Source organism: Sapajus apella, unplaced genomic scaffold, assembly GCF_009761245.1.
Source record: "Sapajus apella isolate SASKATOON/1434 unplaced genomic scaffold, GSC_monkey_1.0 scaffold136, whole genome shotgun sequence".
Classification (NCBI taxonomy): domain Eukaryota; kingdom Metazoa; phylum Chordata; class Mammalia; order Primates; family Cebidae; genus Sapajus; species Sapajus apella.
This window is the reverse complement of record NW_022437076.1, coordinates 2,716,853-2,737,305: the sequence shown is the minus strand read 5'-3', so window position 1 is coordinate 2,737,305 and position 20,453 is coordinate 2,716,853. Positions and strand designations below refer to the sequence as shown.

General features: G+C 46.0%; 2 protein-coding genes across 6 annotated transcripts in view; one reads left to right on the top strand and one right to left on the bottom strand.

Moving 5' to 3' along the window:
• The window catches only part of SRR (serine racemase), a 33,450-nt gene extending 27,127 nt beyond the window's left edge, over window positions 1-6,323 (bottom strand). Inside the window, exon 1 of one of the 2 annotated variants that reach the window (XM_032263429.1) lies at window positions 6,199-6,323. The gene's annotated coding sequence lies outside the window, so the exon portion shown is untranslated. Of the gene's footprint in view, window positions 1-568; window positions 1,400-6,198 lie in introns of those variants that run through there. The other variant, XM_032263428.1, reaches the window with a different exon arrangement.
• Window positions 6,324-6,372: 49 nt separating this feature from the next.
• Window positions 6,373-20,453, top strand: part of SMG6 (SMG6 nonsense mediated mRNA decay factor) — a 240,643-nt gene continuing 226,562 nt past the window's right edge. Inside the window, exons 1-6 of one of the 4 annotated variants that reach the window (XM_032263411.1) lie at window positions 6,373-6,582; window positions 9,269-11,027; window positions 11,569-11,761; window positions 12,622-12,732; window positions 18,052-18,158; window positions 18,412-18,490. In XM_032263411.1, the coding sequence (XP_032119302.1) occupies window positions 6,495-6,582; window positions 9,269-11,027; window positions 11,569-11,761; window positions 12,622-12,732; window positions 18,052-18,158; window positions 18,412-18,490 (2,337 nt within the window). In that variant the 5' untranslated portion in view covers window positions 6,373-6,494. Of the gene's footprint in view, window positions 6,583-6,685; window positions 7,205-7,236; window positions 7,432-9,268; window positions 11,028-11,568; window positions 11,762-12,621; window positions 12,733-18,051; window positions 18,159-18,411; window positions 18,491-20,453 lie in introns of those variants that run through there. The other 3 variants (XM_032263413.1, XM_032263414.1, XM_032263415.1) reach the window with 3 other exon arrangements.

The window sequence follows — 20,453 nt, the reverse complement described above, 5'->3', positions numbered from 1 at the left end:
ACGAATAAATGTCAATTAAGCCCCCTTGGCAGGGCACAGTGGCTCACACCTATAATACCAGCACTTTAGGTGGCTGAGACGGGCACATTGCTTGAACTCAGGAGTTCAAGACCATCCTGGGCAACGTGGTGAAACCCTGTCTCTACCAAACATACAAAAATTAGCCGTGTGTGGTGGCGGGTGCCTGTAGTGATAGTTCTATGGTAAAAGGTATGGTGCTTCCTCAAAAATTGAACACAGAATCATCCTATGAGCTAGCAATTCCATTCCTAGATGTAGATCCTGTCTACATCTAGGAATGTAGACAGTAACAAAAAAAAAACACAGAAAACAAAAAACTCAGTATCAAAAACAAGATATATTTTGGAGGTTGTAAATAGTCCTCTTAGTTGCAGGAGACAGAATTTCAATCTGAACTACCTTAGAAGGCAGAAGATGAAGGTGTTGAGATTTACTAGCTCATGGAATCCATGAACAGTTGACAAACCATGGTAAGGGCAGGAATATGGAGCATCAGAAACAACTGGAACCAGGGATTTGAGAGCTTCCCAGGCTCTTAGTCTCTCACCTCAGCACGTCGGCTTCTGTTTCACTGCAGACCGGTTGGTTCTATGTGGAACTGTGGCACATGGCTGCTGACAACTCGTATGTTTTACATTTTATGGTTTCCACACTGGAGGGGAATTTTCTTTCTCAGTTTCAGTTCAAAAAATTCTGGGTAAGGACTCTGGCCCATCTTGGCCCAGGACCAGTGGCCAGGGTATGAGGTCATTTAAGAAAACAGTATGCAGTAGTCAGAAGTATTTACATAAATATGAAAAAGAAACAGAATGAGATAAACACAATATCAATTAGGTACATTTAAAAGACATACATACATAAAACAACACTATATATTATTCAAAGATACATGTATATTCAAAGACATATAGCTAACACATGAGACTGACTACCTAAGGGCGGAGGGAAGGAAGAGAAAAAAGATGAAATGAGAAATGCCTTGTTAATGACAGTGTGAATAAATGAGCATGACTGGCTCAATTATCTGTACCTGAGGGGAAAATAGCAAAATAAAGGAGTAATGGAGGAAAGAAAACAAAGAAAAAGTACTTCTGAGTGGGAATACAGGGCATTTTCCAAGTGAAAATAAAGGGGAGAATGCTGGGGAGATGGTTCCATACATATTCATTACAGGAACAGAAGAGACATATCCTGATAGCGGATTGAATGGAGGATAGAGGTGTGAAGAATAACTCCTGGGCCAGGCATGGTGGCCCACACCTGTAATCCCAACACTTTGAAAGTCCAAGGTGGGAAGACTGGCAAAGGCAAGGAACTTGAAACCAGCTTGGGGAACACAGGGAGACCCTGCCTCTGCAACCTTTTTTTTTTTTTGAGATGGGGTTTCGCTCTTGTTGCCCAGGCTGGAGTGCAATGGTGCAATCTTGGCTCACTGCAACCTCCGCCTCCCGGGTTCAAGCGATTCTCTTGTCTTAGCCTCCCAAATAGCTGGGATTACAGGTGTGCGCCACCACGCCTGGCTAATTTTTTATATTTAGTAGAGATGGGATTTCAGCATGTTGGTCAGGCTGGTCTCGAACTCCTGACCTCAGGTGATCCACCTGCGGCAGCCTCCCAAAGTGCTGGGATTACAAGTGTGAGCCACCATGCCTAGCCAAAAAAATTTTTTAAAAAGAATAACTCCTGGGTTTTGACTTAAATGGTGGTACGATTTGCTGAGATTTAAAACAGACGAAGAAATAACTATTTGACAGAAAAATCAGATTTTATTAGTTAAGTCTGAATTGTTTATGAGATATCCAAGAGGATGTACCTTTTTTAAAAATTATTTTTTTTGCCAGAAATGTGTATATATTAGTGTCTGTTTTATTTCTGAATGAACTCTTCAATTTATTTACAGTTCTTTTTCCCTTATTTCTGATTTTGTTTATTCTGCCATTTTCCTTTGTCTTCTATCTTTGTTGAATGCTTAGTTTACTAATTTTTACTTTACAAAAATAATAAAAGCATATTTAGCTACTTATATACTTTTCCTCTGAGTACTGCTTTAAAAGCATGGATTCCATTACACAATGTGTTCATTATCTTAATTTCTTTTTTTTTTTTTCTTTTTTTTTTTTTGAGACAGAGTTTCGCTCTTGTTACCCAGGCTGGAGTGCAATGGCGCGATCTCGGCTCACCGCAACCTCCGCCTCCTGGGTTCAGGCAATTCTCCTGCCTCAGCCTCCTGAGTAGCTGGGATTACAGGCACGCGCCACCACGCCCAGCTAATTTTTTGTAGTTTTAGTAGAGACGGGGTTTCACCATGTTGACCAGGATGGTCTCGATCTCTTGACCTCGTGATCCACCCGCCTCGGCCTCCCAAAGTGCTGGGATTACAGGCTTGAGCCACCGCGCCCGGCCTCATTATCTTAATTTCTAAGTAATCCAAGATATTAGTCTTTTTTTCTTTTTTGACCCATCAATTATTTAAAATTGGTGTTTTTGTTTTGTTTTTGAGACAGAGTCTTTATCTGTTACCTAGGCTGGTGTGCAGTGTGGCACAATCTTGGCTCACTGCAGCCTCCACCTCCTGGGTTCAAGCAATTCTTCTGCCTCAGCCTCTGCAATAGCTGGATTACAGGCACGTGCTACCATGCCCAGCTAGTTTTTGTACTTTTTTTTTTTTTTTTTTTAGTTGGGGTTTCCCCTGTTTTCCAGGCTGGAGTGCAGTGGCACGATCTCGGCTCACTGCAACCTCTGCCTCCCGGGTTCAAGCGATTCTCCTGCCTCAGCCTCCTGAGTAGCTGGGACTAAGGGTGCGTGCCACCATGCCCGGCTAATTTTTTGTATTTAGTAGAGACGGGGTTTCACCGTGTTAGCTAGGATGGTCTCTATCTCCTGACCTCATGATCTGCCCGTCTCAGCCTCCCAAAGTGCTGGGATTACAGGTGTGAGCCACCTCTCCCGGCTTTAGTTTGTGTATCTTTAGTAGAGACGGGTTTTCCCCATGTTGGCCAGGCTGGTCTTGAACTCCTGACCTCAAGTGATCCACCTGTTTCAGTCTCCCAAAGTGCTGGGATTACAGGAGTGAACCATCGGGCCTGGCCTAAAATTGGTGCTTTTTTTTTTTTTCCCCTCTGCTTACTCTTTGAACATGCACATGAGAAAAATTGGTGTTTAAAAAGATATTCCAAATTGTTAGAATTTTTTTGCTTAATTTGTGGCTATTCATTACTAGTTTTATTAATTTGTTCCCAGTAAATGTGAGCTGTACAATTATTTCTTTTAGAAATTGAATTCAGGGCTGAGCATGGTGTCTCTGGCCTGTAATCCTAGCACTTTAGGAGGTCGAGGTGGGTGGATCACTTGAGGTCAGGAGTTCAAGACCAGTCTGGTCAATATGGTGAAACTCTGTCTCTACTAAAAATACAAAAAATTAGCTGGGCATGGTGGTGAGTGCCTGTAATCCCAGCTACTCAGGAGGCTGAGGAAGAGAATTACTTGAACCTGGGAGGCGGAGGTTGCAGTGAGCCAAGATCCTGCCACTGCACTCCAGCCTGGGCAATAAGAGCGAAACTCCTCTTAAAAAAAAAAAAAAAAAAACCCAAAACCAAACAACTCAGCAGGTTTCCTTTGTGATACAGGCCTAAATATGGTTGTCTTTCTTTTCATTTCTTTTTACCTGGTATTTAATGAATCCTTTAAATCTGAGAATTCAAAAATTTCCACCAACTTAGTAGATCTTCTTCTACTACTTGATTATTGCTTCTCTGCAGTCAGCTGGAACTGATATTCCAGATATGAGTTCCAAATATGATATTCTGGAACCCATATTTAATTAATTATTTATTTATTTTTTTTGAGATGAAGTTTCACTCTGTCACCCAGGCTGGAGTGCAGTGGTGCAATCTCAGCCCACCGCGACCTCCACCTCCTGGGTACAAGCAATTCTTCTGCCTAGGCCTCCCGAGTAGCTGGGACCACAGGCGCGTGACACCACGCCCGGCTAATTTTTAAATTTTTTTTAGTAGGGGTGGGGTTTCACGGTGTTAGCCAGGATGGTCTCGATCTCCTGACCTCGTGATCTGCCCGCCTTGGCCTCCCAAAGTGCTGGGATTACAGGCGTGAGCCACTGCGCCCAGCCCCTAATTATTAATTTTTTGAACCTATTCTCCATGTCTCCTATCTTTGTGTCTCAGTTTTTATCTGTTACCTTTTCCCTCTGAGTTCTGGTAAATTTTCTTGAACTGATTTAACTTTTGGCATGTCTAATCTGCAGTTCACTGACACTGCTGCATTAAATTGGCAGTGCCATTTGTCCTAAGAAAGTTTTCCTGTTTTCCATTATTTTTCCATCTTAAAAAAAAAACCATGCAATGACCTCTTACATTTCAATGTGAAACAGATAATTTTTAACACTTTTTCCTATTTCTCTCAAATCTGATGACAAAGGTTTTCGTTTGCTTTGACCACTCAAATCGTTCCTCTTCTGAACTGTTGAATCTTTTCACCCACATGACTTTCTCCTTATGCTTAACCTGGTGTCATGAAAAAGGAACTGAACGAGTCCTGTCAGAGGTTGCTGCAATCCTTTCAGCTTAGACTAAGGAATAATTGGTAACTATCCTGTGATGGGTGCGGTCTAAGGGCCTGTGGGGCTGTGGAGGAGCAACAGGTAGAGGCCTTGGGGAAGGGAGTTTCACCTCTGCACAGCTCTCCCAACACAGGTTCAAGTACCAATCTTCAGGTCTAGTTAAATTTTAAAGATGGGAAATTAAAAAGTCAACCTGAAATACAGAGAAGTAATTTTTTTTTCAAGAATCTATAGTGACACAGAAACTCCCAAATCCACTTTTTTTTTTTTTTTTGGCGGAGTCTCGCTCTATTGCCTAGGCTGGAGTGCAGTGGCATGATCTTGGCTTACTGCAGCCTCCGTCCGCTTCCTGGGTTCAAGTGATCCGCCCTTCTCAGCCTCCTGAGTCGCCGGGATTACAGGTCCCAAATCGACTTCTATACCTCCTGATATACTTCCTTGCACACGATTCCAACTATATCGTATCTATTTTTTTTTTTTTTTTTTTTGAGGCGGAGTTTCACTCATGTTACCCAGGCTGGAGTGCAATGGCGCGAGCTCGGCTCACCGCAACCTCCGCCTCCTGGGTTCAGGCAATTCTCCTGCCTCAGCCTCCTGAGTAGCTGGGATTACAGGCACGCACCACCATGCCCAGCTAATTTTTTGTAGTTTTAGTAGAGACGGGGTTTCACCGTGTTGACCAGGATGGTCTCGATCTCTTGACCTCGTGATCCACCCGCCTCGGCCTCCCAAAGTGCTGGGATTACAGGCTTGAGCCACCGCGCCCGGCTATCGTATCTATTTTTTAACAGCCAGGGAGCAGGGCCGGGGGTGGTGGCTCACGCCTGTAATCCCAGCACTTTGGGAGGCCAAGGCAGGAGGATCACGAGGTCAAGAGATAGAGGCCAGCCTGGTCAACATGGTGAAATACCGTCTCTACTAAAAATACAAAAGTTAGCTGGGCGTGGTGGCGTGCACCTGTAGTACCAGCTACTGGGGAGGCCGAGGCAGGAGAATCACCTGAGACTGGGAGGCCGAGGCTGCAGTGACCCCGTGATCACACCACTGCACTGCAGCCCAGGCGACAAAGTGAGGCTCTGTCTCCAAAAAAAAAAAAAAAAAAAAAAAAAATAGCCCGGGGGTTTGGGGAGGTGGCTCGCTGTACTGAAAAAGGCTCTGGTAGGTTCTTATCCACTGCGTCACTCTGGGCAATTTATTTCCGTGTCCTAATCTTAAAAATGGGAAGAGTAGAGAGGCTGAGGTGGGTTAATCGCTTGAACCCGGGAGGCGGAGACTGCAGTGAGACGAGATCGCGCCACTGTACTCCAGCCTATGCGACAGTGCCAGACTCCGCCTCAAAAACAAAATAATAAAAAGAAATGGGAATAGTAATAACTACTCTTAGCACATCTTCAAGGTCCCAAGTAATGGCCCGCGGAGCCAGTCCCGGGCCTGTGGTGGGAGAGCCTGGCCTAAGGCGATCAGAGGAGCCCAGGCTGTGGGGTGTCTCTGTCAACCCGGGTCCCCAACTAGCACCAGTATCCTCGGTGGCCACGACAACAGCAATGGCAGCTACAGCCGCGAACGCCCGCCTGGCCTGGCACGACCACGCCTCGTCTCACCTCTGCTCACAGGCGCCGCGCCTCCAGCTCCAGCCTCCGCACGCCTCCCCGGCCGCACCTCTGCGCACGCGCAGCGCACGCCAGCTCGCCCAGGCTTGCGCTCCAGCCCCGCCCCTCTGGAACTGGCGTCCGACGCTTTTCCTCCCAGCGCGGCCACCGTCGTTCGGAAAGGGACGGCGGGAGGGGGCGGGGACAGGCTGGGAGGTGGGCGACCGCGCGCGTCGCCCGGCTGTGGTGGTTTCCTGGCTGCGCGCGGCGGTGGCGGAGTAGCTACAGCTGTAGCAGCAGCCGCGAAGATGGCGGAAGGGCTGGAGCGTGTGCGGATCTCCGCGTCGGAGCTGCGCGGGATCCTGGCTACTCTGGCCCCGCAGGCCGGGAGCAGAGGTGAGTCGCGCCGCCCAGCTCCTGGGCCGGGCCTGCCCGCCCCGCCTCCCTCTCCTCCTCCTCCTCTTGCCTCCTCCCCACTCGGCCCGCGGCTCCGGAGCCCCCGCCCCTTCCCCCAGCCCGGGGCGCCCGGGCTGCGGCGAACCGTCGCTGCCCTGTCTCGCCCGCGGGTCAGTGCTGGGTCGAGCTCCGCCAGTCCTGGCGCACTCCGGGTGAGCCTGGCCCGAATTCCTGCCTCCACCCTGTCGCCGCGAAGGTGACTGCTCCCCTTTGCCCCAGCGCTCTCAGACCCGCCCTCCGGTTCTCAGGCGTCTAGAGACGCGGAAAGGAGCGCGGTCGGGTGGAGGCCCCGGGCGTAGGGTCCTCCAGGCCGCCTTCCTCGGGCCGGCCCCGGCCACCGCCTTAGCGTCGGAGAGGAGGAATTGGGGAGAAACGTTTCGCAGCTTGCGACTTCCTTGCTGAACTTTCCCCCCCAAGACAGGCTTCCGAAAGCTGCGCCACTGGAGGGATCCGAGACCTCTTAGACTCCTCGGGTTTGGCCCTGGCATGTGTGCGAGCAGTTTTTATTAGAGAGAATGCTCAATTTGCAAGCTAATTTCAAGTCTCCAGCTACATCAGGAAAGTAAGAAAGATTCTAATGTCTCACCACTCCTGCGTTAGGCAGTAGAGTTGTGTAGAATGGTAGCTGTGATCGGAGCCTTCACTAGGTTTGCTGCCAGTCTGTGGAATTGGTTTTCGGTGGTTAACAAAATTGAATTGTTAAGGCTGTTTCCTCCCGCTGCTCTAGAAAGTAGTAGTAATAGCTGTCTCCATCTCACCTGCCCCCCTCCAAGTTAAAGATTGCCGAGGGTGAGCTAATCTTGGGTTAAACTGGTTTATCTTTGTTCATACTTGATGAAGCTGTCTTTTAAACTTATGAAAATAGAGAAACACTGTCTTAAACCTCAGTCTCTTATTTCTCCGTTTTGTTACTGTATGGGCTCGTTTGCATTCATATTTAGAGAGCACTCCTAGGATTAGAAACTTTTTATTGTTATTAATTTTTTGAGACAGGATCTCACTCTGTCTTCCAGGCTGGAGTGCAGTGGAGGGATTTCAGCTCACTAGTAGCCTCCACCTCCCGGGCTCAAGCGCTCCTTCCATCTCAGCCTTCTGAGTAGTTGGAATTACAGGCCTGCGCCACCATACCTGGCTGTTTTTTGTATATTTTACAGAGACCGGGTTTCGCCATGTTGCCCAGGCTGATCTAGAATTCCTGGCCTCAAGCAATCCTCCCGCCTCAGCCTAAAGGGCTGGGATTATGGGTGTGAGCCGCTAAAACTGGCTTATATTAGGATTTCATTTTATTTTATTTATTTAGAGACAGACTCGATAGAGTCTGGCTCTGTTGCCGAGGCTGAAGTGCTCGATCTCGTCTCACTGCAACCTCTGTCTCCCAGTTTCAAGCAATTCTCCTGCCTCAGCCTCCCCAGTAGCTGGGACTACAGGTGCATGCCACCATGCCTGGCTAATTTTTGTATTTTTAGTAGAGATGGGGTTTTACTATGTTGGCCAGGCTGGTCTCGAACTATTGACCTCGTGATCTGCCCACCGTGGCCTCCCTAAGTGCCGGGATTACAGGCGTGAGCCACCATGCCCAGCCTTATACTAGTAATTTATATAGCATTCTATTTGTGTACTTGATAATATTCTCACTAACTCTGTCAGTTTTCCACTGAAATCTTTAGTGGTTACTTTTGATAGTGGTAACAGATACTTTTTAAAAACCAAATACATGCTTATCTGTTTGTTGTTTAGTAAGTTTATGGAGCTCAGAGAGTGGTTTCTAAAGTCCTGTGTTATTATTCTTGAGTGCCCAGTTCTTGGGATTTTGAGGATATGTCACAATCTTTTCATCCATCCAGAGAAAGTTCCCTTATGGAATTTTTTTCTTCTCATAATTCCATCATCACAGTAGCAGCTAGTCTCGGTATTCTAATATGATAGTCTGAGCAATATTTCCTTGGGGTGACTGCGAGCTGCTGTTGGTATGAGTGAAGGTGAAGAGTGTGAAAGGAACTGCTGACTGCTTCACCTGCAGGTGTGTTATTTGGTAATTGGTATCCTGAAGAAGAGAATTGTCCTGGTGAAGGTTGAAGAATAGAGTTGCAATTTTGTTCGTGAGAGATGTCCAGGACTAATGATTGTTATAATAACGCACCTTTTTCTCCTTATTTTTTCCCCCTACTGTTATGTTAAAAGAACTTAGCCACCAAGGAAAAAGTTAAAGGCAGAAAAAAAAGGCTGAGGTGTATTCACAGGCACTCTAGACAGAGAACAGTCTAATGCTGAAAAGTTTAGAGATCTTTAGTTCCGACAATGATGAGGTAGGTAGTTTGGGGTCTTGGATTTCTGAATATGACTTGGGTAACACATAAGGAGATGGGTTCCCCCCCTTTTCTTCACCTAAGTGTAGGTAGCCCCAACACAATTAGGTTCTTAGCCTTGTCAATTGTTGAACAAGTATTGTAAACCCAGAATTTCTGCTTCTACAGAAGTGTCCTTCCTTGCCTACCAATATTAGCATGTGGATGTGTAATTCTTGACTTTTTTTGTTACTTAACCAGAATGACAATCTTTCCCTCACCTTCCTTCTTTATTCTTATCTTCTACCTTTCCCTCCCCAACTGTCTCCCCAACATAACAGAAAACATGAAGGAACTAAAGGAGCCCAGGCAGCGCAAAGATAATAGGCGTCCAGATCTGGAAATCTATAAACCTGGTCTTTCACGGCTAAGGAATAAGCCCAAAATCAAGGAAGCCCCTGGTAGTGAAGAATTCAAGGATGAAATTGTTAATGACCGAGATTCCTCTGCTGTTGGAAATGGTACACAACCCATTAAAGATGTCTGCAAGGAACCCAACAACCAACCGCAGAATGGTCCTATAGACCCAGAAAATAATCGGGGACAGGAATCCTTTCCTAGGACTGCTGGACAAGAGGATCGTAGTCTAAAAATTATCAAAAGAACAAAGAAACCAGACCTGCAGATCTATCAGCCTGGACGGCGTTTGCAGACTGTTAGCAAAGAATCAGCCAGTCGGGGGGAGGAGGAAGAAATCCTCAACCAGGTAGAACAACTGAGAGTGGAGGAAGATGAGTGTAGGGGAAATGTTGTGAAAGAGGAAGGTGTGAATAAACCAGACAGGGCCGAAATAGAAAAGAGCCCAGGTGGTGACAGAGTAAGGGCTGCAAAGGGAGAAAAAGGAAAGAGGATTGAGAAAGGGGAGGGGATGAAGAAAACGAGCGATGACCCGGCCCCGGGGAAGCCAGGTTCTGCAAAGCGCTACTCCCGCTCAGACAAACGAAGGAATCGTTACCGCACTTGCAGTACCAGCTCTGCTGGTAGCAACAACAGCGCTGAGGGAGCTGGCCTCACTGATAGCGGATGTCGCCGCCGCCGGCAGGATAGGACCAAGGAGAGGCCACGACTGAAGAAGCAAGTATCTGTGTCCTCAACCGATTCCTTAGATGAGGACAGAATTGATGAACCTGATGGATTAGGACCCAGGAGAAATTCGGAAAGGAAGAAACATTTAGAAAGAAACTGGTCTGGCCGTGGGGAGGGCGAGCAGAAAAGCAATGGTAAAGAAAATCGAGGCACTCTTCGTGTCACTTTTGATGCAGAAACCATGAACAAAGAGTCTCCCGTGGTGAGGCCAGCCAGGGATGATACAGATAGAGGAAACCCTGACAAAGGCTTAAGCAGCGGGGGCAAAGGCTCTGAGAAGCAGGAGTCCAAAAACCTGAAACAGGAACTTCGGGGTCGTGGTCGTGGCATTCTGATTCTGCCTGCCCATACCACCCTGTCTGTCAATTCAGCAGGTTCTCCAGAGGCCACACCTTTGGGACCTCGGCTTTTGTTCGGATCTGGTAGTAAGGGTCCTCGGAGTTGGGGCCGTGGAGGCACCACACGCCGATTATGGGACCCAAATAATCCTGATCAGAAACCTGCTCTAAAGACTCAGACGCCTCAGCTGCATTTCTTGGACACTGATGATGAAGTCAGCCCTACATCTTGGGGTGACTCACGCCAGGCTCAAGCATCTTACTATAAATTTCAAAACTCTGACAACCCCTATTATTACCCGCGGACACCAGGCCCTGCCTCCCAGTATCCCTATGCGGGCTATAACCCTCTACAGTACCCAGTGGGCCCTACAAATGGTGTGTACCCAGGGCCTTATTACCCGGGCTACCCGACCCCTTCAGGACAGTATGTGTGTAGCCCTCTTCCTGCCGGCACCATGAGTCCTGAGGAGGTAGAGCAGCACATGAGGAACATGCAGCAGCAGGAGCTGCACAGGCTCCTCCGGGTGGCCGACAGCCAGGAGCTGCAGCTCAGTAACCTGCTCTCCAGAGACCGCATCAGTCCAGAGGGCCTGGAGAAGATGGCACAACTCAGGTACAATGTGTCCTATTCTGGCTAGAGGGAAATGGAGATAAGCTAGAGGTGTATAGACTCCTATGGCTGAGGAAGGTAGAAACTTTTTAGCTGAGCCGCTGGGTATGGTCTCTTCCCTTACAGTTTCACTTTGTAAGGGAAGGGCATTTGGAAACAGAACAGACAATTTGTTTCTAGTCTTAGAAATGATTATGCATCCTGCTTTTTCTTTAAGAACAAATTATCTGTAAGCGATCATAGAACCTTGAAATGGAAAAAGACTTTCTAGAATGCCAAGAAATGAACAACATATAACTTGCAGTGAAGATCTTCAGTTGTTAAATTTAGGTGAAGACATATGGGGAAAAACTTATTTTCCTCGACACAGCTATCTTTAGAATGACATTCTGCTCTGCAGAGTGGAAACCAGAGTGAGTAGTATACCTGGCCATGTTTTGATTTCCTGCCAAGGAAGGTGGTTAATTTGCAGGAATCTCAAAACTTGGGTCTAGCTTTTCCTGTGGTGTAGTTGGAATTAGAAGTTGCATGTATTTTGTTCCAGAGCTGAACTGCTGCAGCTGTATGAACGCTGTATTCTACTGGATATTGAGTTCTCTGATACTCAGAATGTGGATCAGATCCTGTGGAAGAATGCTTTCTATCAGGTGATTGAGAAGTTCAGGCAGCTTGTCAAGGATTCAAATGTTGAGAACCCAGAACAGATTCGGAACAGACTTTTGGAGCTCTTGGATGAGGTAAACTGTCATCTTTTTGTCCTCAGGATAAAGGCTTCAGCATTCTGTAGTTATGATGGATTTGTACTACCTAAAATACTATGTTTTAGAACAGAACATCGACCATAACCATGCTCTTTTCCTGCGTTCTGAGCCTGTCCTACTCCAGCTGTCTCCTTGGGATCATAAATTACTGACAATTGGAGTTTTGAGGTTGAAAGCTTTCTTAATGCCTTGGCCTAAAAGAGAGAATGAGAATGTGTATGTTTGTGTTTGTGTGGAGAGAGAGTATGTGTGTGTCTTCATGTGCTCATATCTTGAAAACCATGGAGGCTTATACTGTGAATTTGTCTTGTGTGCAAATTGGTGGCCACTAAATATTGTGCATGCCTCTCTTTTCTTTTCTTTGCTTCTTTTCTTTTCTCTCTTCTCTTCTTCTCTTCTCTTCTTTCTCTTTTTTTTTCTTTTTTCTTTTCGACAGAGTCTTGCACTGTCGCCCAGGCTGTAGTGCAGTGGCACAATCTCAGCTCACTGCAATCTCCACTTCCTGGGTTCAAGCAACTCTCCTGCTTGAACCTGAGTAGCTGGGATTACAGGCATGCGCCACCACACACAGCTAACTTTTTTTGTATTTTTAGTAGAGACAGGCTTTCACCATGTTGGCCAGGATGGTGTCGATCTCCTGACCTCATGATCCGCCTGCCTCGGCCTCCCAAAGTGCTGGGATTACAGGTGTGAGCCACTGCGCCCGGCCCGTGCCTCCGTTTTCATAGGATGTCTGAACATTAGCAGAACTGTGAAAGGGTTGTCTGCCCCGGTTTTTGATAGACAGGTTGGATCAGAATAGGTTGATTCAGCCATTTCTTTTTTTCTTTTTATAGGGTAGTGACTTCTTCGATAGTTTGCTTCAGAAGCTGCAGGTTACTTACAAGTTCAAACTGGAAGACTACATGGATGGTCTTGCCATTCGCAGTAAGCCATTACGCAAGACAGTAAGCTCCTTCTTTATTTATCTTAAATTTTCATTCTTTTAGCAAGCATTTATCTAGTGTTCTGTGCTAGACATTGTACTGGGTGTTGAGGATAAAAGAATGAAAGGTACAGTTCAGTGCGGGGCCAGATAGATTAAACCAACAATTGTAATGTCGTGTACTGTGGTAATGGTATATAGCGGTGGTCCCAGCCTTTTTTCTTTCTTTCTTTTTTTTTTTTTTCTTCCTTTTTTTCTTTTTTGAGATGGAGTTTCATTCTTGTCACCTAGGCTGGAGTGCAATAGCATGATCTCGGCTTACTGCTACCTTCAACCTCTGCCTCCCGGGTTCAAGCAATTCTCCTGTGTCAGCCTCCCGAGTAGCTGGGATTACAGGTGCCCACCACCAGGCCCAGCTAATTTTTGTATTTTTTGTAGAGATGGGGTTTTATCATGTTGGCCAGGCTGGTCTCAAACTTCTGATCTCAGGTAATCAACGCGCCTCAGCCTCCCCGGAGTGCTGGGATTACAGGCGTGAGCCACCGGGCCCAGCAAGTCCCTAGTCTTTTTGGCACCAGGAACCGGTTTCGTGGAAAACAGTTTTTTCATGGTTGGGGATGTGGGGGCATTAGACTCTCATAAGGAGTGCACAATCTAGGTCCCTTGCATGTGCACTTCACAATAGGGTTTGCACCCTGGTAAGACTCTAATACCACCACTGATCTGACGGGAGGTAGAGTTAAGGTGGTAATGCTCACTTAACAACCACTCAGGCCAGAGACTAGTACCAGTCTGTGACCTGGCGGCTCAGGACCCCTGGTGTAGAGTGTTGACGGGGGATAGAGAGAAGTGAATCTCAGCCTGGTGGGGCCAAGGAAAGCTTCTCGGAGATTGTCAAGCTGAGTCTTGAAACATGATAGGAGTTTGAAGGTGGGAGGGGCAGTTTGGATCCAGCAAAAGAGGGTCCAGCAAAAGAGAACCAGGCACTGTTGGGAAAATGCAGGAGGGTCAGTACGCTGGTGTTTGTAGTGTGGAGTGGTGCTGCTGTAGGTGGAAAAGCTAATGAAGTGGGAAGGGACTAGATCTTAAACTCTTATATGGTATGCCAAAGAGTTTGAACTTCATTCTGAAAGCACTAGGGAACCATTAATTGATTTCTTAGTAAATGGATAAGATAGATTTGCCTTAGTACCAGTCACCTGGGCAAATTGGTGAGTTTGAATGGGAGCTGGACAAGAGTGGAGATAGAGGAGTCAGGTTGTAGGTCTGAACTGTGATAGAGGTCATGGAGATGGGAAAGAGAAGACAGATTGGAAATACGTAAAGGAAATAGAATGGATTGTTGACTGATGTGGTGTGAGGGATGAGATTGGAGGCATGAAGGGTCTGAATCATCTCCCAGCTGGCAGTCCAGGGGAGTGGCTGCAAAGGAAGAGATTGGTTTGGGTTTGGATATGTTTAGGTGGAAGTGTGTGTAGCAGGAACTTGAAAAGGAACAAATGAGTATTCTGGTCTGTCTGGAGCTCAGGAGAAAGCTGGTCTGGTGATATAGATTCATGAATCATCATGAATATAGGCGGTAGTTGAAGCAAAAATCTGGGATACTGGGAAGGGTGGCCAGAGAGGGGAATTAAATTTCAAGGTGGGGGTAGGTAATATTGTCAGGTGTGATGGAGTTGTCAAATGTTAAGCTTACTAGAAAGTGTCTATTGGATTGGATGAAGTTATCAAGAGTTAATTTAGTTGGAGAGGCTGGAAACCAGATTGTAGTGAAGATAGGTAAAGCAGTAGAGACTATGAGGGAGTAATACAGACCATTCTTTTAAGCATCTTGGCTGTGAAGGCCATGAGAGAAGACAGCTAAAAGAACATAGGATTCTGAGAGAAGGTTTTTTGTTCTTTGCTTTTAGTTTTTTTTTTTTTTTTCTTCTTGAGACAGAGTCTTGTTCTGTTGCCCAGGCTGGCGCATAATGGCACGATCTTGACTGACTGCTACCTCTGCCTCCTGGGTTCAAGCAATTTTCCTTCCTCAGCCTCCCGAGTAGCTGGTATTACAGGTGTGCGCCACCATGCCTGGCTAATTTTTTGTATTTTTAGTAGAGACTGGGCTTTACCATGTTGGCCAGGCTGGTCTCGAACTCCTGACCTGGTGATCTACCCACTTCAGTCTCCCAAAGTGCTGGTATTACAGGTGTGAGCCATTGCACCTGGCCAGTTTGTTTATTTGTTTTTGAGACAGTGTCTTGCTCTGTCACCCAGGCTGGAGTAAAGTGGTGCTTTCTTGGCTCACTGCATCCTCTGCCTCTTGGGTTCAAGTGATTCTGCCTCAGTCTCCCAAGTCAGCCTCAGTCTCTTGAGTACCTGGAGATTGCAGGCGCATACTACCACACCCAGCTAATTTTTGTATTTTTAGTAGAGATGGGGTTTTACTACATTGGCCAGGCTGGCTTCGAACTCCTGGCCTCAAGTGACCTGCTGCCTCGGCCTCTCAAAGTGCTGGGGATTACAGGCGTGAGCCACCACTCCCAGCCAAGTTTTGCTTTTTTATTTTTTGAGACCGAGTCTCACTTTGTCACCCAAGCTGGAGTGCAGTGGCACAATCTCAGCTCACTGTAACCTCTACCTCCCAGGTTCAAGTGATTCTTGTGCCTCAGCCTCCCGAGTAGCTGGAATTAACAAACGCCCACCACCATGCCTAGCTAATTTTTGTATTTTTAGTAGAGATGGGGTTTCACCATGTTGGCCAGGTTGGTCTCAAAGTCCTGACGTTAGGTGATCCACCTACCTCAGCCTCTCAAAGTGCTGGAATTACAGGCATGAACCACCGTGCCCGGCCAGTTTTTGTTTTAAGATGGAAAAGTTGAGCATAATTAGGAAGAGGTTAGAGATTCATTAGAGAAAGCAGTGTGATGTATGAAGCAGAGCCTTCCTCTTGCCTTTTTGCTCCTTCTGATGAATTACTACATACAAGTTTTCTTACTTATCGACAAGTGTTTTTGACTATCCAACATGGCGAAACTCCGTCTCTACTAAAAATACAAAAATTAGCGGGAGGTGGTGGTACACGCCTGTAGTCACAGCTACTCATGAGGCTGAGACAGGAGAATCGCTTAAACCCAGAGTTGGTTGCAGTGAGCCAAGACTACGTTATTGCACTCTAGCCTGGGCAACAGAGTGAAACTCTATCTCAGAAAAAAAAAGGTGTTTATTGAGCTCCTTGTACATGCTGGGTGGCATTTTAGGCAGAGACAGTTCAGTGCAGATCAAGAAAAAAAAAAGTGCTCCTGTTTCTTGGAGTTTAGCATTTGATTAGGGGTAAGTGCAGACGTTGGATGAGTTATTGCTATTGCAATGACTTTTGCAAAGGACATTGGGGGTGTATACTATAAAGGGTTAACCTAATTTTAGAGAATCATGGCAGACTGAGAAATTTGTAGTTAAACGATGGCTGAAAACCTAAAACAGCCAGGTGAATGTGTATGTGAAGATGTAGGAAGAGGAGCATTTTAGGGGAAGAGGACAAGGACAATATACTTTTATTTATTTATTTTTTTGAGACGGAGTTTCGCTCTTGTTGCCTAGGCTAAAGTGCGATGGCGTGATCTTGGCTCATTGCAACCTCCGCCTCCTGGGTTCAAGTGATTCTCCCATCTCAGCCTCTCGAGTGGCTGGGATTACAGGCATGTGCCACCATACCTGGCTCATTTTTGTAGTTTTAGTAGTGATGGGGTTTCTCCATGTTGGTCAGGCTGGTCTCGAACTCCTGACCTCAGGTGATCCGCCAGCCTCGGCCTCCCAAAGTGCTGAGATTACAGGTGTGAGCCACCACACGTGGCCGAGGACGATATACTTAAAGGCCCTGAAGTGGAAGACAGCATGGCGTGTTAGGGGAACTGAAGAGTCTGATCTGACTGAGGTACAGAGAGAGACAGGGACCATGGTGCTGATGAGGTAAGCAGAGGTGCGATCATCCAGGACTTCCTGCGGAAAGTGATGGAGAGCCTTTGAAAGAACTGGTTTTGTTTTTGTTTTCTCTTACCAAGATGACAAAGTAAATGTAGTGTGGAGGCATAATCAGTTCTCTTTGTGTTTTATCAGTTAAATACTGAGAATTCTTAACACCTTTGGGGGTGTTCATTCATGAAAGAATTTGTGGAATAGTTAGGACTTAAAGGGTATGTGATGTGTAAGTTATGTGCTAAGTGGGAGGTTGGTATGCAGTAGCTATTTCACTAGCGAGTGTGCTTTCTTGAGGGGTTAGTATCTCCTTCTCGATGAGGCTTTGTTCTTTATTCAGTGATATGTTAATTTCTTTTGTGTGGAGTAGAGTGGAATTATATTGTATGCTGTGAGGTGGTATTCCTTAGGGAGATACTGTGGTGGCACATGTCTTGGGATTGGTTTACTCTGTTTTCTGAGACAGATGCCAAACCTATCAGTGAGAAAACTTACAGTACTGCACGGTGTGTGGCATATTGTTAATGTTTGATAAAGGATAATTCCTTGTTTTAGGCAAAGGTAATGTAATGCAGTGATAAAATGCAGTGATATTAACAGTTTAAAGACTATAATGATGGTAGAAAAAGAACAGAGGGGCCGGGTGTAGTGTGTCACGTCTGTAATCCCAGCACTTGGAGAGGCTGAAGCAGGCGGATCACTTGAGGCCATGAGTTTGAGGCCAGCCTGGGCAACATGGCGAAACCCTGTCTTTACTAAAAATACAAAAATTAGCCGGGCATGGTGGTTCATGCCTGTTGTCCCAGCTACTCAGGAGGCTGACACATGAGAGTTGCTTGAGCTTAGGAGGCAGAGATTGCTGTGAGCCAAGATCACACCACTGTACTCCAGCCTGGGCGCAGAGTGAGACTCTATCTAAAAAAAAATTATTGGGGGGAAAAAAACAGTATAAACAATTGTCATAATATTTGTATATCTTTTTATAAAATATTTATATATTTCCTCCAGTTACCCTGTAGACTAATCATTTTTATATTCAGATGAAGAAACTGAGTCCCAGAGCACCCAAAGACTTCCTTGAGATCAAACACTATTCCATAGAGTCAGGTCTCCTGACCACTCACATCAGAATGTTTCCTTTCATTTGCCAGGGACTCTAGAATCACGCTCTCTCCCTTCTCCCACTGTGTTTTCTTGGTAAATTTTGTATCACACTGCTGACTGTTTTATGGTCATTTTTTGGCTAGGCTGAATACTTTATACTTTGTTGAGAACTGCCAGTGCCTTATCAGTGCTCTGTTGTCATTTTCACCCCATCCCTGTCCTTTGAGGTTTGAAGTTAGTGTTTCTTGCCTTGTCTACTAACCGATTGTTTTTTCTGAAGGTAAAATATGCCTTGATCAGTGCCCAGCGGTGTATGATATGCCAAGGAGATATTGCCAGGTACCGGGAGCAAGCCAGTGATACAGCCAACTACGGGAAAGCACGCAGGTACTTTACCTCCACTTCATCATTTCTCTTCCCCATGTGCTGTAAGCAAAGCCTTAGTAAGAGCAATAGGCCCCTCAAGCTGCTTCTCATGTGGATATTTTGTAGGTAACCCTGTTGGTCCCTGTAGTCATGCCTTACCACTCCACTGTTACATCTCACATTCTACCTTATGTCTTAAGTATTAGGGCTATCAGGGTGAATTGGGAAAAAGCTAACCTGAAACTAGCATTTTCTTACTGTTTTTCTGTTTTAGTTGGTACCTGAAGGCCCAGCACATTGCTCCCAAGAATGGGCGCCCCTATAACCAGTTGGCTTTGCTGGCAGTGTATACGGTAAGAAATCCTGTGGACAGGGGAAGTGCTTTGCATGAAGTATCTTACAATATAGAGTGTGATACTAGTTCCTAGAGCTTTATTTCTTCTCATCACTGTAACCCAAAGAATAGCCTCTCAGGCCGGGCATGATGGCTCACGCCTGTTATCCCAGCACTTTAGGAGGCCAAGGATCAGGAGGTCAGGAGTTCGAGACCAGCCTCTCCAAAATGGTGAAACCTTGTTCCTACTAAAAAGTACAAAAATTAGCCGGGCCTGGTGGCGCACGTCTGTAGTCCCAGCTACTTTGGAGGCTGAGGCAGGAGAATCGCTAGAACCTGGGAAGCGGAGGTTGCAGTAAGCTGAGATCGAGCTACTGCACTACAGCCTGGGAGACAGAGTGAGACTGTGTCTCAAAAAGAAAAAAAAAAAAAGCTCCTCAAACTCTTTTCGTTATGGTTGCTCTCAGAAGTAAGTTGTCTGGGTTTCCTTACTTCACTTTACTTCATCCATCCACTTACCACTGCACTTAAATTCCTAAGGAAATGGTCATGCTCCAGCTAAACTCCATTCTGTTTCTGACCAGAGCTTCTGCTCTGAATTTTGTCTTGATTCTCTTTCCTTCCCGTTGAACTAGGCAACTCATTCTGGAAGAAGAATCAGGCTTACTTCTCTCCCTTAAAGTTTTCACCTAGCTCTAAGTCACATCTTTGCTTCCTTTCCCTAGATCCTGTTACTTCTTTCAGCTTTTCATCTAAGGTGCCTCCTTAGCAGAAGCACAGTCAGCACCAGATTGTCCCTCTCTAGGTCTTATCATTGTGCTCTAAATATGTCTCTAATGGAGAAGTGGGCCTTAGGAGCTGAGAGGGCTCCTAGGCAGAAAGCTGAATTTAAGAGGGAAAGTGGTGACCAGGGGTAGGTACCAAATGTTCAATCATAAGAAGCAGCTGGCTGAGCATGGTGGCTCACGCCTGTAATCCTAGCACTTTGGGAGGCCAAGGCGGGTGGGTCATGAGGTCAAGCATTTCAGACCAGCCTGGCCAACACAGTGAAACCCCGTCTCTACTAAAAATATAAAAAGTTAGCTGGGCATGTTGGCAGGCGCCTATAATCCCAGCTACTTGGGAGGCTAAGGCAGGAAAATCACTTGAATCTGGGAGGCGGAGGTTGCAGTGAGCCAAAATCACTTTACTGCACTCCAGCCTGGGTGACAGTGAGAGACTGTTTCAAAAAAAAAAAAAAACAACAAAAAAAAAGCAGCAGCTACGATGTTCATTAGCAAGGAGGAAATTTTCTTTTCTTTCTTTTTTTTTTAAGAGAGGCAGGGTCTTGCTCTGTCACCCAGGCTGGAGTGCAGTGACACAAACTCCTGGCTCAGGTGATTCTCCTGCTTCAGCCTTCCAAGTAACTGGGACTGCAGGCACACACTACCATACCCAGATAATGAAAAACATTTTTTTGTAGGGACGGGGTATTGCTTTGTTGCCCAGGCTGGTCTCGAATTCCTTGGCCCAAGCAATCCTCCTACGTCAGCCTCCCAAGAAAATTCTTAATAATTATGGGTTAAAATAGTTGATTAAGTAATGTGGTTTGCTGAAACCCTTCCTTCAGAATTTGTTGAATCTCTCTCCTCTTTTTACTTCGTTCTTCTCTGTGATGGGTTTATGTGATTATTTTTTCCCACCCCTCTTTGCAGCTTTATTTTCTCCTTCCCTTTTCTCCATATCCATCTTTTCCTTATTCCTTCTTTGTAATCATTGAATAAAATGTTAATTAGAAAATTAACCATCACCTTTAGCTAGTGTCAGAACATTTTCATCACCCCAAAAGGAGACCTCAGACTTACTGCTTTTCTTCCCTCTCTCCCCTCAGCCCCTGGCAACCGCTAGTCTGATTTCTGTCTCTATATCTTACTTATTCTGGATGTTTCATATAAATGGAATCATACAATATGTGACTTTTTGCAGTTCTCTAATGATACATG